Source organism: Chelonia mydas, chromosome 6, assembly GCF_015237465.2.
Source record: "Chelonia mydas isolate rCheMyd1 chromosome 6, rCheMyd1.pri.v2, whole genome shotgun sequence".
Taxonomy (NCBI): Eukaryota; Metazoa; Chordata; order Testudines; family Cheloniidae; genus Chelonia; species Chelonia mydas.
This window is the reverse complement of record NC_051246.2, coordinates 44,524,200-44,541,493: the sequence shown is the minus strand read 5'-3', so window position 1 is coordinate 44,541,493 and position 17,294 is coordinate 44,524,200. Positions and strand designations below refer to the sequence as shown.

Below are 17,294 nucleotides of genomic sequence, written 5' to 3'. Positions count from 1 at the left end.
GGTTTTCTGTGATAGGAAGCAAAAACAAGGCCTAACAAACATGACACTTTCATTAGTGTCTGCTTCAAAAAAAAGAGTTATGGCATTGGAATGTCAGGAATTTAACTCAGGCAAATCCTACCCCCTCCCAAGCAGGTGCAGATAGAGAATCCTAAGGATGGTTGTGGTTTCACAGGACATTGGGCAGGATTTAGAGGGATTGCACAAAGCACGTGCATCTCCTGCATGAGGCAAAATTCAGCTCAGTTTGCATATGTAACAAGGTGCTGAAGGGCCCTCTTAGCTCCTGCCCCGTTGGGCTGATAGTAACTCGGAGACCCTGCATTCAGTAACAACTGGTGCAGTTTATTTACAGGTTGTGCTCCCACCACCTTTTCACCATACATGTAGCCCTTTACTGTCTGGAGGGAAGCACTACCTCCCTGCTTCCACTCCCTGCCTTTTCCCTTTCTTCCTTCCCCTGAGGCTTTTATACAGCCCCAGCCTAATTAGGCAGCAGCTGTCTCTGCTTCTCCATTAGGACCAGGTGGTCTAACCAGCTCCAATTAAGGGAGGTGAATTGGAGCTGGAGTGACAGAGGGCTGGCTCAGCAGTTCCTGCTCAGTGCCCTGTCACAGCATGCAAAAGACAGCTGGCGGTGAGCTGGAAGAAGGGCAGAAACAGGTTGTAGGATATTCTGGTATGTAAATCCTTGCAGCCCCCTCCCCTCCCTCACACCCACAGAGAGGGACTGGGTGCATTAGGGCCCTGGAGGCTGCTCTACACTTCCCCCTACCTCTCCCTAGCCTGCCCATTTTAAGAGAAGTCCTTGTGTCCAGAAGAGCATGATGAATGTAACTGTGGCCGGCAGTACACAGAGAGAGTGTTTCTTTGGGCCCAGTTCCCCATTCCTCTTACATATCCATGTAAGGACCAGATAAATATGGACAAAAGTAATTAATCTGACAGCTTTTGAGGTTTGCTGTACTATTATTGTTCTTGTGCCTCTCTGTTGAGTCTAGAGCAGTGGTTCCCAAACTGGGGTTCATGAACCCCTGGGGGTTTGTGAAATGTTACAGAGGGTTTTCGGGGGGGGAAATTCCCTAATGGCAAACAGAGCTGCCCCTAGGGCCAGCAGTTTGAAGCCCCTGGACTTCCAAGAGCTAAGCAGATCAAAGCAAGCATATTGATCGCACTGAAAGAACAGGAGTACTTGTGACACCTTAGAGACTAACATTAAGCTCAAATAAATTTGTTAGTCTCTAAGGTGCCACAAGTACTCCTTTTCTTTTTGTGGATACAGACTAACATGGCTACTCTGAAACCAGTCACACTGAGGAGATTTAAACTTCAAGACTCCTTATAAGAAATGGAAAGGGAGGTGGGTATTTTTTGCTGTTTTTCAAATTAAATAGGCAGCTAGTACTGTTTTTAAAATTATTATGAAGAACAAGTTTAAGCTGTAACGTGTGTTGTTTGCTTGGACTGCTCAAGACCTGAATGCTTGTGTAGGAGGAACTCTTTGAGTTGGCTTTTTAAATACCTTCATGCTGTTTCACATCTGATACTCCTTGATGAAACATAGGAGCCTTGTCTTATAACAGGCTTATTCAAAGTGATACAAGCTATGAAAGTGAGATCTTGGAGGAGTGTTGATGTTTTCATAATGTAATAAAAATACTATAATGATAAATAATTATAAATAGTGTGTAACAAGCATGTCATAAAAACATATTTTATATGTCCAAGATCACTGCTTTTATAATTTATACTCAGGTAAAGGAGAAAATCCCTGGAAATATTCATTTTTTAGGAGAGGGTTTAGTGAAAGGGGTTCACAGGTTGTTAAAGTTTGGGAACTACTGGTCTAGAGCAACCCATTGTTTGTTGTGAAGATACCAGCTATAGAATTTTCCCCATAGTTAGAAGATGTCAGCTAGTGGTGAAGTTCTAAGTGCTGTTATTTTATATTTATTTGATCCAATGCCACAAAACATGCTACTGCAGCAAAACAACTACTTTCAGCAATTTGTCAAGCTTTATTCAGTAACCACTAGATGGCACAACAACAAGCTGTAAAGGTAGTTTAATTATCAAGAACAATTGGACAAGAGCGGGAACACTAGTTTTCCATCGATGGCGCGGTAGAGATTGCAAATGCATCTTCATTCCTAGGAGTCTCCTTCTTCTGTATCCCCAAAATTGAGCATGCATCATACAGATTTATCTATTTGAGCCAGGGAGGAATGCATTGCTAATGACTAGGGTTGTGTAAAAACTAAAACTTAAAAACCAAATACCTATTTTACCTTTTTGTACAACCCAAAATGTTGTAAGAAAAATATTCACCCTTTGTTCTAGGCCATTTTGAAGCCCTCAAAATGTCACTTTTTGTGAAATGGCAGTTTCCAGATGAAACTTTTAAAATGTGCTTTTTATGGGGAAATTGATTTTTGTTGGAATTACTCCTTCGATTTCAAACACGTTGAGATTTTCACTAAGAACATGTCCATTTTCACTCAGAAGTGTGGTAGCTGTGCACATCCCAAGCCCTTACCTTAGATTTTCTGAGAGAACATGGCTAGAGAAGACCTCCTCACTGCAAACTCTCCTCCTTCAACTTGTATGAGAAAAATGTGCATTGAGAAAGCACAGGAGCAACCTATAAGTCACATGGTAGAACAGGGTTGCAATGTAGGCTGCTTCTTCCTTCAGATGATGGTGACCGTCATGGCTACAAGAAAGCCCTTAATATCCCATTCAATATTAACTCTATTTAGTGATAAAAGGCGGCAGTGAAAGGGCCAAAGTTCTTCAGGAGGTTCACCTTTCAGAACTATAAGGATTTCCTACAAGGATTGATTGGAAGGGTCAAGATATTAATAGGGGTTTAGGGCTTCTCAAAATCAGAAATGCCTAGGATCTAAGTTAGTGCAAAAAAGGCTAAATTACATCACCTTTCATATCACTTCTGAATTTGGTCAGGTTTATTTCACATTTTTAAAATAATGCAGAATAATTTCATTGAAAACATGAAATGAAAATATGCCACCAAAGGCACATAACACGTTGGCTTCAGTTATAGTCAAAACTCAAAGATTCCAGAGTAGCTGAGAAGAGATAGTAAAATGAAACTCAAAAATAGAGATGCCACATGTTAAGAAGTGGCAAGAGATGGAGCAGCTACCACCCACATGAGGGGGGAAAAAATAAATTAATACCTTATTTAATAATAATTGCCTCCTTTTAAAAAAAATATTTATAATTGCAAAAATAATACAACTTCTATTAGAAACTTAACCTAATTTTGTATTCTGTCTTTTTTTCCAATACATCCTAGCAAATGTGTAAGTTGTGTTTCCTTACTAGAGATATGCAATGGGCTGATAGTTTCAAAGATTTTTCCACAGTAAAGCCCCATATTAATTTCCTCATTAGAGCTCAGAAAGATTGCTTCATTTAGCACAGATTCACTAGATTTGTGTGGAGACTTATCATTTCACATTTATTTACAGTAAGCTTGCTGAAAATTCTGGCAAACCAATTAAACGAACAACTCGATGGCTCTCAGAGCAATGCATTCACCTCGGCTATACAATAATGGCTATTTCCTGCCTTCGAACAAAAAGTATTGAGGGATTTCTGGGAACAAAACCTTTAAAAAAAATCTCCCCAGGTGAGAATCCTAAAATTGTATAGATAGATAGTCAGGTAGACTGTAGAAAATACTGCCATATGAACTGGTTGTAGCTGTATGAATTCTATGTGACCTATTTTTCCCCATGGAATTTGACCTGCAAATTATTGTACCTAAAAATATGTGGGTCAGGCATTTCCTACCTAAGGCTTTATTTAGTAACCAGAATGAAAAGAGCTTTTTATCTGTTGCTCAGTGTGCTCCATCATCTTGCATCAACTTTACTGTGCTATCACATGCTCAGATCAATGCACATTGTCAGCATGATCCAAATAAGCCTAGGGTTATTAGTCACAGCTGTAATTTGAACACACTTTGCCAGTGCTGTCGTCCAGCTATGAATAATAATGGAGAGACTTTCCCATCCAGCTGTTGTTTGGAGAGATGCACATTTCTTCAGGTGGAGGGGCGGCCAGGCCAAATAGTGCTATAATCAAATAGTTCTGTAATAGACTGTTCCTGTATGGCGGCGTGGAGGGAAGTCTGCCGAAAACTTGGCTGTACCTGCTTGTGCACTGTGTGGGTAAGAGAGGGAAGACTCCATGACCAAGGGGGACTTGGGGGCCCTGCGGGAGAAGAGGGGATGTGCAGGGGCATACAGGGGATCCCTGCCGGGGGCAGGTACTAGAATTTGCTAGAAAAATCCATTCTAATAAAGACCTAAGTGATGATAAATAAAGGGAAAGCCACAATGTGTTATCTGTTTGGTGTGAAGTAGTCTGTCAGTTTATGGGTATGTTAGTCTCTCACTGAAGCTTTCCTCTTTAACTTGCACTAATTAGTATCCGCTACCCAGCTATATGTTTGGCAGGTACAGTCCATTTAGCAATTTTGATACTGTTGACACTGGGAACATAAAACAATGCTGGCAATAATTGTACTGAATGACGAGGACCCAGGGCCTGATTCAAGTACTACTGAAGTCAATGACTATTGTTCCTTTGACTTTAACAGGAATTAGACTGAGACCCAAAGGAATACGCAGTAGTGCAAAATTCAGTCAAAGCACTCACATTGCTTCCTGTAGCAGGCAGAAAGAACCAAGCTCTGACCAGTTCGCAGACAGGCCAGTGCTGGGGAATGCTAGCCCCACTGGGGATTCCTGAAGCCCAGTACTTCACCATCCCAGGTCTAGAGACCCCTTCAAATTTGTGGCCTAGATCCTTGTACTCTAAGGATACTGACAATCAGTCACTGGGTGGCAGTAGTGATACATTTTGCTCAATGCACACATTGTGGGTGACATTCACCTAAATGCAGAGGTAGACTTAAATGTGCCAAAACAGGGCTTACGTGGGAATTAAGTAGTTCATAGGCCCTGAGCAGCCAGGAGTGCATTTCACTCTGTGAGACAGCAGTGAAATGGACACCTCCAAACTTCAGGGAAGGGCTTTCCATTCTGTTCCCATCCGTAGAAACTTAACAGAGCCATATTTTCTATGAGAAACAGCTTTCACATGCTAACACTATTCAATTTACCAGAAAGGTCTCTATTTAACAGGACCTAAAACAGGTAGGGAAGCTACAGCCATGAATCTCTCAGGCCTAAGACTGAATCCCTGGACACATTTTTTTTTTAATGTATAAAGAGCTATAACTAGTGAACAGCTGGAATTATTTGCCAATAAGACCAGTTATTTTGTATCAGGCATTGTGTCTATCTCACCTGAATGTTTAATGAATACATCTTCTCTTGGGATAGAATCAATTTTATTACTCCGTGTGGATGAGCTGCACATATATAATCAATTGCCCCAACAGCACTGGGCAAATTCCATAGATGCAGAAGTTTTCTGAAAGGTGCTTAGTATTTAACTGTTTCCCTGAACAAGGCAATGCTGTGAATAATAGCAGTGATGTGCTTTAAAAAAAACCTTTAATTCACCTCAGTGAGGATGTACATTAGTCAAGGGTAATGAAAAAGCAAACCCAGTTTTTGGCCTGGCATCAAACTTTTTTTTTCTTCTTTTTTTCCTCAAAAACAAAAAGCCCCATGTGCCTTCATTGCTAGTCTGGAAACAGCTAGTGGAACACATCGCAGCACTTCTGCCTGGAATCAGTGATTGCGATATGAGAGCAAGAGTTCCATGCTGGGCATGTCGGTAGCTGTGGTTGCTTGGTATTGTAACAAGAGCCCCAGGGCAAACAGCACTGGCAATGCACAGGGATGCAGTGCCTTGATAGTTGTTGGGAGTGGGAGCAAGAGGGTTAAAGGAAAGTTTAAACTCCACAGTTAGTGTTTTACAAAGAGTGGCATGGTAGGAGTCTGTAGAATATCTTCTCTAAGGAATAGCCTAGCAAGCTTCCTACACTACAGAAACTGTCATCTGTAGAACAATAGATTCAAATAGTCTGTCTGTTGGGGACATAGGGCCAAATCTCCAGAAGCAGCAGCATGTCCTCCCTCCAGCTCCTAGGCATAGGAGCAGCCAGGAGTCTCCACACGCTGCTCCTCCCCCCGCTCCCCCCCAGCCTAACCATTGTCCCTGCAGTTCCCATTGGCTGGGAACCACAGCCAATGGGAGTTGCAGGGGCGATGCCTGCAGACAGGGCAGCATGCAGAGCCACCTGACCGCACCTCCACTGCTTGAGTTAAGCACCACCCAGAGCCTGCACCCCAGACCCCCTCCCGCGCCACAACCCTGATCTCCCTCCTGCCCTCCAAACCCCATGGTCCCACCCCGGAGCACCCTGAACTCCTCATTTCTAGCCCCACCCCAGCGCCCGCACCCCCAGCTGGAGCCCTCAACCCCTCCCACACTGCAACTCCCAATTTTGTGAGCATTCATGGCCCGCCATACAATTTCCATACCCAGATGTGACCCTTGGGCCAAAAAGTTTGCCCACCCCTGACTTAGCACCTAAGTTTTCAGGATACAAGTTCCCTAGAAGCCTATGTTTCTACTTCTGAGCGTGCACACTCCTGTCTCCCACTAGGCATCCAGACACTTATATCCCTCCTATGTCCCAGAGCAATCCACATACCAGGGGAAGATAGATATTTGTTCACGTATGTCATGTGTGGGGCCTAGATAGGGTCCCATTCAAAATCAAGGAGGAGCAGGAGCTGGTGGTGGTGCCCACCTTTTAGCCCAATGGTTAGAGCACTCGCCTGGGATGTGGGATACCCTCTGCTCCAATCCTTCTCCTCCCACCAAAATAACTCAGACTTTGTGGATCAAGTGTTATTCCTGTAATTTTCTAGGTGCCTAAAAGTTAGGCACTGTGACATTCAGCATTGCAACATTTCATGAATCCCACCCAAAAAACTTACAATCATTTTCCTGTCTGGACAATTTATTATGCTCTAATAGAAAACTTCAATCCATATATGCAACATTTGTGGGAAATGCTGTTTTGGCATAGTGAACTGATGATGCAGATTTTACTGAAATGCTGTGTAGAACTTTGGATTTAAGTTACATTCTGATTCCAAGTTGTGTTTTTAAGGGATGGCTGCCCCAGTTTCACTTGTATTAATCTGAACATTTTTTTGTTTATTTGGAGATATTAAGTATATTTGATTAGAAAAATCTAATTAGGCGAAAGTAACAGGGTCATAAAACTGTTATGAGACACGGAGCCCTGCCCCGTCCATCTGTTCATTTGAAGAGATGCACTTCCAGTCCCTCCTTTATAAGAAAGCATCAGAATAGTGTGGGCTCTGTCGTCCCACTGGAGCAGGACTAACAAGGCACTCTTCCTGCCTAGGTTCACAAGCTCAGAGCAGGCATTTTTACAACTATAAAGCAAAACTTTCATATTACCTTATGGCATGGGATACAGACATTAGAAGTAAGAATAATGCATGCAGTAATTTACAAGCATTTTATAGAGTCTAAACTCTAAATACATCTTTATAAGTCTAACACCTGTCTTGAACAATATTAACATACAGCTGAGCTGGTCTGATTTCCAGCTATGAATTTGTTAGTGCTCAGCTGACGCCTACAGATTTGGCAAGAGCTGGTGCCTCATCTGCCAGCATCACAGCATCACTCATTGTGCCTTGTTAGTCCTGCTCCAGTGGGACGACAGAGCCCACACTATTCTGATGCTTTCTTATAAAGGAGGTTCAGTGGTAAGGGTGGTAAGTCTGGTGGTAAATTTTCAGGAAATCTGGATTCAGTTCCTCTCTGGCACAGACTACCTGTGTGACCTTCTCATTTAGGGCTTGGCTAACACTTAGGTGTTATTCTGGATTAACTATTCCTAATTAACTCCATGTGCCATGTGGTGGGTGCTCTTATTCCAGCATAAGAGTGCCTTATTCCAAATGAGCATAATCTACATGGAGTTAATCAGGAATAGTTAATCTATTTAAAATTCACATCCCACCATATGCTGGGTTAATTTTCAAGACAAGCCCTTAGCCATCTCTGCCTCAGTTCCCTATCTGTAAAATGGGAATCATATCACTTGCCTACTTCACAGGGATGTTATGAAGAGAAATAGATTAAAGATTATGCAGGATGCAGCTGCTATGGTAATGGAAGCATTATCAAATTAAATATATGTATGGACTTTTTTTTAAAAGAACACAATTTCTGCCAATACGTGTTTTAATTTTTCAAATATACACTCAGAGAGAAATACATGCTAAACTTTTAGATGTGCATATAATTCAGCAAAAATATTGAAAGTTATGGGCCACATCCTCAGTTGCACCAAAGCCCTATTCAGCAAAGCATAGAAGGTAGGGGACAAAGGTAGCTTTTTAGCCACTTCTGCACTTCCCCAATCCCCAGAGCTACCAGTGTAATTTAGAACAGGCACAGAGCTGCTGAAAAGTATGCCTGGCAGCACAATCCCTGATGGGCCATTTCACAGCTGGGGTTCACTGGAGCAAAGCTCCTATCACACAGCTCCTGCCACACTCCCTTTCTTGGTCATGCATCTGATACATTACTTCAGGGAAGTTCTCTCCTCCCAGTGTTTGCCCTATGGCAGGGGAATCACTGTGACCTGGGTAAGCCAGCTTTATGGTTGCTTTGCACCCCAGGAACAGTGGAAAATAGATTAGGTGTCAAGATCTGGTATATTAGGATTACTTTAAAATGCGTATTCAACCAATACACTGAAATTAATGGGAGCTGGCATTTACAGTAAGTTATGTATTAAGGGACTTTTAAAATGAAAGCTGACAGAGCCATAACATAACGTTCCAGTAGATGTATTTCAATAAGTATTTTGGAACTTCACTCCATGTATTATTCATTTCTTCTTATTAAGTCTGCCTGCCAAAATTCCTTACAGCGTTTTTAGTGAAAACAGCTAGTACACATGTGCACTAACTTTTTCTAAGCAAAATTACCTGTAACTCTCTGTTCTTTCTTATGCATCGCTATTCCATGTGGAACATAGTGCCTTCACCACTGCCTTTTGTCTTTGCTGGTCTCCTGCCACCATCTTAGCTTCTTCCCATGTCTTTCTGATAGTTTTCAGTTCTGCATCTGTTGTATTATCCTCAATCTACCTTGTCACATCTTACCTTGGGGGTTGCAGTCCAATGCCTGTCTTGTTATTTTATTGACATCTTTTCTCCATGTATATCCTAGTCATCTCCATTTTGGTTGCGGGATTTCCTGTCCTATTGGATTCTGTTTCGTCCTTCGCCAGAGTTCTTCATTGGTGATATTTTTTGTCTAGCCATCTGATATTGAGGATTTGTCTAAGGCAGCTGTTTATGAAAACTTGGAGTTTAGATAATAAGGTTTTAAGTCTCCAAGTTCAGCACCATGTAGTTTGACCAACTTTACAATTATGTTAAATTTTCAAAGTTTAGTTTGGAAGGCAAGATTTCTGTTTCTGCAGATTAGCTTTAGAGTTACAAAGTCATGTCTGGCTTTAACTATTCTGTCTTAAATGTCTCTCTCTTCCACCCGGTGTAATTACAATGCTTCCAAGAAAGGTGAAATATTTAACCTCTTTTATGTCAGCCCCAGAAAGTGTTGTTGGTTTTTCATGATTGTTGATTCTCATGGTTTTCATTTCCTTGATGTGGATTTTCAGCCCTAGTAATAGCACATAGGCCTGAAGATCATTTGTTTTGGCTTGCATATCTCTATGGATATGGGATAGCAAGCTGATGTCATCTACAAAGTCAAGGTCCTCTAACTTCTATGTGAAAACACATTGTATATCCCTGGGTGGTTCTGTGATCTCTCATTACCTAATCTACTACCAGTAAAAAGATTGGGGTGCATAAGAAATTCTTGTCTGATGCCCACAGTAACCTCAAATGGCTTAGTTAGTTTGCTGTTATGTGTTACTTGGCATGTCATATTTTCATGGAAGCTCTGAATGATGTTCACAAATTTCTGAGGGATTCCATAGTGTAGCAACTTCCATAAAACTGGTCTATCCACTCTACCAAAAGCTTTTTGGAGATCTATAGCATTCATAACTGCCATTTGATCAACACTTCTATGATGATACATTGGGTTACTATTTGATTTCTCCTGCCTGAATCCTGCCTGTTCTCGCCATAACCTTGAATATACTGCTTTCTTTATTCTGTCTAGCAATTAAATTCCTTCAAGTTTTCACAGTGACTTTGGTTCCCTTTCTTTGGCAGCTTCATAATATGACCCTTTTTCCACTCATTTGGTATTTTTTCTTCTTCTCATATCTTTTGTAAGAGGCCTATCAAAATGTCTACTGTGTGCTTCAAGTCTGCCTTAAGACCCTCCCTTGGAATGTTATCTGGACTTGGTGCCGTTCCACTTTTTAACCAATTGATTGCCCTCTCTACTTCTATTCTCATGACAGATCCTATTTCAACATCAGATGGATCTTCTCCTTCCTATATATCTGGGGGATTGGCCACTGCTCATGATTCAGAAGCTGATTAAAGTACTTCCTCCATACATTTAATTGTGCTGACATTTTCATTGTTAAGTTGCCCTTGTTATCTTAAACTGGTCTGTTTGCATCTGTTTTTCTTCCTAACAACTGTCTTATCACGTTGTACAGGGTCTTCACATCATTTTGTGCTGCAGCCATCTGTGCATCTGTTGCTGTGTTGTCTATAAAGTCTCATTTGTCTGTTCTAGGACTCTTTTTGGCCTTTTTGTTCTTTACAGTATATTCCTCCTGGAGTTGCTGTGTCTGTGTTCTTCTTATTGTGTGATTTAGTTTCAGTTTAATTTTACATACTGTTTTAGCTTGGTGATGTTATAACATGGGCATCTCTGCTGTTCCAGTCTCTTCTTTGTTCTTATTTTTATTCTCAATTTAGCTACTACTAGTGCATGGTCCATCTCACATCTGCTCTGTTCCTGCTGTGTATATCTTCTATAGTTTTTCTCTATTTGCACCAAATTGTAATGCGATAGTTTGGTTCCCTGTTCTATGATCTGTTGACCTCCAAGTTATCTCATAAATAGTATGGTGAAGGAAGATAGTTCCTCCAGGGACCAAGTCATTCAATCCACAAAAATCTGCAAACATTACACCATTTTCGGTCATTTCACCCATAATTACTTCCCTGCCAGTGTTGGTTGCTCCCTTCTTTAGCATTCATGTTTCCATTTACTAGGAGTACATCTCTTTTCAGGACATTTTCTGTTATATTCTGTAGCTGCTAATAGACGTTCTTTTTTCCTCTTGGCTAGCTTGATTTTTTGAAGCATACCATTGAATAATGGACACTTTCTGGAACTTTGATGTAAATTATACTGTTATCCTTTCTGAATCTGATGCCCATTCTATCAGGCTTTTGGCTCCCCTCCTTGATATATCAGACCCATGCCATCTCTGTGTATGTTTTGGTAGCCCAGGATTTAGTAGAATGTGTCCAGCTGACAAAGTGATTTGTCCTGTTTTACCCATCTCATTTCACTTAGGCCTCATATATCTAATTTATATCTGTCCATTTCTTTTGTTGCTTGGACCATTTTACTAAGCTCTCATAAAGTTCTCACATTCCATGCACCAATTTTAGTTATGGATTTAGGAGAGAGAAAATTCATCAGCAGAGTAGCTTCCTTGGAGGTTTGGCCACTTTGCGTCATCATCTGTCTTCTAGGTCAATAAGAATTGGGTTGAGTTGAATTGAGTTTGCCTAACTGAGAGAAGTGTTGGTTTCCTTAATGACTGTTTTTTACAGGAGCAGGTCATTGGCCTACTCCCAACCCCCTACCAGGAGGGATGGTGGACTACTTTTAGTCTGGCTCATACCCTTTAAGCTGCCTGGCATGGGTGACCCTTCCAGGAGTTATGCTCTTGCCAGCATAGTTCTCAGAGTTATTGGGGCATGCATGCCTTCCCTCCATGGCAAGGCGCAGTCCCTGGGGAAGGAATTTTAACTCACTTAGCTCTATGTCTAGCTATATGAGGGTGTTATGTGCCCAACCATTTACAGGTGCAAAACTTACTTGTGTAATATCAGAGGTTGACTTTTAGCCACTGGAAATTTTTTGGCCCCCAAAAATCAACAAGCCATATTATATAAGGCCCTGTGGACATTAGCTACCAAAGATGCTAGCCCACAGATCCCTCATATACCTCAGGGTTCCAAAGCCACAGAGAGTAAACCCAATTGCTAGGGAGAACACATAGCCGCATCCTGAAGTTATTGACCACCTCCACACATTGTAGCTATTGGCTGGAGCTACTTTTAATATGAATGGGTTTGATGCATAGACATTAGAGCTGGACAGAATGATATGCTGTTTTGCCAAAGCCATATAAAAAGCATCAGTTTCGATGGGAAGGTTTCTGAAGTCCAGAGACACCAGAGAGAGAGAGATGAATTGAAAACCTGACTTTTTTGCACTGAAAATGACATTTTGACACAATTCTGTTTAGCAAAACCTTTTTAAAAAATTGTTTTCATTCCAATGTGGAACAAAAACAAATTTTGAAACCTTGAAAGTTGTCATGAAACAGAATTGATGCCATCCAGCCAATTCTAATAGACACACCATCACCTGCATACAAGTGCTAGTGTGAAAAATATTCATCAAAATAGTGCACGTGAAGGGGGACAAATGGATGCCAGGATGAGGCCTCTTTGCAAGTCAGGCTCAATTTTAAGTAGTGAGGGGATACCTATACTAAAGATGCCCTAGCTGGCAGTATACTCATTTTGAATGTAGGAATCCACACAGGCCTCTTAACATCTTTTGGTTGGAGGTACCTGAAGTTCAGCTAACCTGTTCAGCCCCTCTCAAAATCGTATTTCTGCCAAAGAGAGCTAAAAAAGCAGCTCCGCTAACAGAAACCTGTTAACACTTGAGCAGACCAAGCATTCCACCCAGTAGGGGCAGTGGTGTTCAAATCCATTCTACTCTCCCTATCGTCACAGGGAGTAGCTTGCTAGTTGGACAACTTTTGATGTGGATCATTGTTATTATTTTAACTTTGAATGTAGTAGCCGTTTCAGGGGGATAAGCCAATTTAATGCTATGAGATGGTTGGTTGGTTGGTTGTTTTTAATGTGTCCAGAAAGTTAAAACAGAATTTATTATTCTGATTACATCTCTATTGCTTTGGCAGCACACTGTGGGCAAAATGCTCCCTGCCGTTCTACAGCAGAGGGGATCTCTCATCTGCCGATCACAGCAGAAAAGGTACAAATAGGGGAGTGCGGCCTCTTCTACATGCCCCCCTGCTCTTCAGTCCTGCAGAAGCCTAACACTGGTACTCTGCAAGCTACTGCCCCCACAGCTGAGAATACAGCTGGACACTGCTAGATCCCCCTGTTAAAAGCCCACAGTGGAAACCAATGCACCTTACTGGAGAGAGTGTGCAATGATTTACCTAGCTTCCCCCTCCATGGTGCAGAAGTCCATCTTTGACAGGTCTTCAGAGGTAGCAGCTGGTCAGTGAAATGGCTCCTGCCAGTGAAGTAGCACAGCTGCTGTAGGAGCTTTGTTCTTCAGGGGCTGCAAGGAAAGAAGGACACTGAGTAGGAGCAGGGAGAGCAGAGGCCTCCACATGGAAGCCTCTTATGTCTCTCACAGACCCATGACTTTAATGCTGGAACCACTCAAAAACCAGCGGAAGAATTCCAAGGAAATGCCACAAGTTTAAATTTACAAAGTTTCCACTCCCCTACATGGGAGTAAAACATATGGAGGAATGGGGTCCTCTGGCAGCACAATGGATGATTTGGAGAGGAATGGGGATTAGCACTATAATGGTTCACTTGACTTCTGTTTTCTAAATCCCAGCTTTATGCTTTTATCTCACACCAGAAAAACCTACTGAATGTTGGAGTTTATAATTCACAACAAATAATTTAATGTTTCCATTAACACATCACAAAAAGGGTGTGAACGTCTCACCCTTTGTTTTTTAATTCAAACAGTTATTGACAGAAAATATATCTGCTATTCCATCGGCTCCAAATGATGCTACCGTTTAAATAATAATTACAATACATGCTAATGGATAAAATCTGGTACAACTTTTTAACTTATTATTTCTGTGACAATAACATGCCTCATCATCTGCTGAATTTAGAGTATTGCTTTTAAAAAAACAATATTTGATCTCACTGTCTGGCTAACAATTAATCCTCTTTCACCACGCACCAAACTATATTAATACCCTGCAAATCTTCAAGGTGTAAGTTACACACGATTTAGTATAAAAGGCAAGCTTGGGGCTTTGCTCTCTCTACAGCTATTACCAGCAAAACAAGTAGAATAGATGTGAATTTTCATCAGCTCTGAATTAAGGTTTGTTGGTTGGATTTGTGGTGTTTTTGAAATTGCAAATGTATGTTTAATTGCTTTTTTAAAAATTGATTATTCCTTACCATTACTATTCCTTAGTTCTAATGTATTTACACTAGTTTTTTTTCAGAAGAGGAATGTTACCAGGATTCTTTGTAACAAGAATTAAGATAGGATTTATTCAGAGAAAATGTATTGGTGTGCTGTAATCATTTTCTCTCAAAAATTACTGGATATATAGTTCTAGTCATTTAACAAAACCAGTCTCCCTTAACAATAATCCTACAACTGTATTTTGCTGAATGTGCTGTATGTTTTTAATAAAAAGAAAAGGAGGACTTATGGCACCTTAGAGACTAACAAATTTATTTGAGCATAAGCTTTCGTGAGCTACAGCTCACTTCATCAGATGCATTCACTGCAGCTGTAGCTCATGAAAGCTTATGCTCAAATTTATTAGTCTCTCAGATGCCACAAGTACTCCTTTTCTTTTTGCGAATACAGACTAATACGGCTGCTACTCTGAAACCTATGTTTTTAATGTTCCTCAGTGTTGCAGAAAAATTGTTCTTGTATTAGCATTTGTGGATAATAGGACAATCAACATAGGTTTTGTCTTTTTCCACAGAAATCTTATGTTTCAAATAACTCTACATGTTCTTCCAGTCTGAACTGTTTGCTTTATACTACAGGATGAAGACAATTAATTGTTACTTGCTGTTACTTTGCTGGAAAGCAATTTGTGGTAATATCTGTGAGCTGTCCAATATCACCATAGCAGTGGAGAAGGAGGAGTGCAAGTTCTGCATTAATGTGAATGCCACTTGGTGCTCTGGATACTGCTTCACAAGGGTGAGAATCTAAGTTGTCAAGTTGGGATGGGAATTAAATACTCCCCAAAAATGAATATGAACAAGCCAGTCTTACAGTCTGTAATGAGAAGACTCAGGTAGGGTCCAGTTAAACGTGAAAGAGCCTTAAATAATCAATGTGTGTGATGAAGTGGAGCTGTGAATGCCACAGCTGTCTTGAAGTACAGAGAGACAGATGAAAAGGTGCTTGGTCTCCTTAAATTCAGCATTTATTCAACTGCATACACAGGTTTCCTAACTGTGGATTGTGTAAAAAAAGAAAATCAACCTTTAATTAATTTTGTTTGAAAGCCACTTATCAACTGTCCTTCCTTCTCTGCACACATAAACACTGTGCATCTCATGGAATGTTGGTTTATGTAGTTCCCTTAATTTTAAAAAGACTTTGCTTTATGACATGCATATTCAGGTGCCGAGTTGCTCCTTCGCAGTACTAAGTGCTCCTCGCTCCCAATGACATCAGGGCACTCAGCAGCCCAAAGGAGAGCTCAGCATTGGGCAGGATTGGGCATTAAAGAGCCTTTCAGAAGCAAGCTGATATGTGGAGGCAAATTCTGCTGCCAGTTACTCTGGCATAGCTCCCATCAACATCACTGGGAATTGCTTCTGTGTCATTGACAGCAGAATTTGGCCTTAGTGATTATACCTGAGAGCAACTGAGAGTCTACCGCATTTGGTAACACAATACAAAATCAAAAATATAAACCTTAGTCAGTTCTGTAAGACAATCCAGTATAGAGTTTAACAAGTATTTTGAGTCAAGAATTAGCATAAATGATTGATTACTGTGAGAAAACAAATACATAGTTTATAAAGATGCTAACAAATCTTTCTTGGGTTATTCAGTGTAACGAGCATAGGTTTTGAATGTATCGTGAACCAGAAATATGGAAAAACATAGATACTAAAGTTGGCCCCAAGCCTTAAAGTTTAGCTCCAGATGGATCTTCCCCTCAGTTTTGAAGATGCTCACATTTGGTGTCCCAATTTGATCCATTACAGAGATGGTACATAATCACAGAGTTTGTACAGCTGAGAAGTTGGCCATATTTTGACTCCAGTCTAGTACTCTGTCTTGTGCCAATTTCTGTTTAATACAGGGTGGGAAAAGGATATAATCTGGTGGTTGCACTGGAGTTTACGTATCCAATCATTACCAAATAGACGCCTGTGCCTTTCATATAAAAGTTACTTTGAGTTCTAAAAACAATAATCCTTTATAGTTACACCATAGTTGCATGTATTTACTACATCGGGTCTTTGAAAGGAGAAAACTGGAAGACTTGGTTGTAATTTTAAGCCTAACAAGTCAGTGGGATTCTTTCCACTGAGTTCACAGGGCTTTGGGTCAGATCCGCTATGCAGATTCTAGTTTTTACAAACTCCTGAGAAAAATCGCAGGTCTCAAACTAATTTCAAGTCAAATATTTCCTTCCTGTCATTTTCAGGATCCAGTGTATAAGTACCCACCGGCATCATCAGTTCAGCAAACCTGTACTTTCAAGGAGCTTGTTTATGAAACAGTGAAGATCCCTGGCTGTGCTGACCATGCTGAATCGTTTTATTCATACCCAGTGGCTACAGAGTGCCATTGTGAGTCATGTGATATTGACAACACTGACTGCACTGTGAGAGGCTTAGGACCAAGCTACTGCTCCTTCAACCAAAACCAAAGCAAAGAATAAGGAGAACTGAAGATGTTAGTCTAGTTTTGGTTTTCTGTTTTAAATATGTAAATGTATTGTATTAAAATGGTACAAAGAGGGAGGGACAGCAAATGAAGAAATTTACATACAGCCAAGTTTAAAACAATTAGCAATATATAAAATGGAGAGCTACATCTTATATTTGTCCTCCGTGGCTTCCTCTCACGTTACAAGGTCAGTTTCTTTGTGACCAACTTCGTCGCCCTTCTGACATTTCTGCCCATATCTCATCCAACACTCCCTTCTATTCTCTACATGCCTCCATTCTGTCTCCCCTCATGACTCCATTTGTCTCCTGCTGCTCTCAGCTTCGCATCTTATTCCATGCCATCCTTTTTGCTTCAAACAGCTTCCC

At 40.9% G+C, this 17,294-nt stretch overlaps 1 protein-coding gene across 2 annotated transcripts; it reads left to right on the top strand.

Annotated features, from left to right (window-relative positions):
- Nucleotides 1–518: 518 nt before the first annotated feature.
- Nucleotides 519–17,078, top strand: FSHB (follicle stimulating hormone subunit beta). Of its 2 annotated transcripts, XM_043549693.1 has the most exons (4): nt 519–679; nt 13,178–13,251; nt 15,054–15,213; nt 16,682–17,078. In XM_043549693.1, exons 2-4 carry the CDS (start codon nt 13,193–13,195, stop codon nt 16,916–16,918), a joined length of 456 nt encoding a protein of 151 aa, XP_043405628.1. In that variant the 5' UTR covers nt 519–679; nt 13,178–13,192; the 3' UTR covers nt 16,919–17,078. The 2 variants fall into 2 exon arrangements, with proteins under 2 accessions (XP_043405628.1, XP_007067972.2); XM_007067910.3 differs by lacking the exon at nt 13,178–13,251 and having other exon boundaries at nt 564–679.
- Nucleotides 17,079–17,294: the final 216 nt, after the last annotated feature.

Excerpts from the sequence above, each read along its gene's own strand:
- FSHB (XM_043549693.1), top strand. The coding sequence starts at position 13,193 with ATGCTCCCTGCCGTTCTACAGCAGAGGGGATCTCTCATCTGCCGATCA. Across the intron at positions 13,252-15,053 it reads TGCCGATCACAGCAGAAAAG|GATGAAGACAATTAATTGTT; the intron begins GTACAAATAGGG and ends TTTATACTACAG. Across the intron at positions 15,214-16,681 it reads CTGGATACTGCTTCACAAGG|GATCCAGTGTATAAGTACCC; the intron begins GTGAGAATCTAA and ends TGTCATTTTCAG.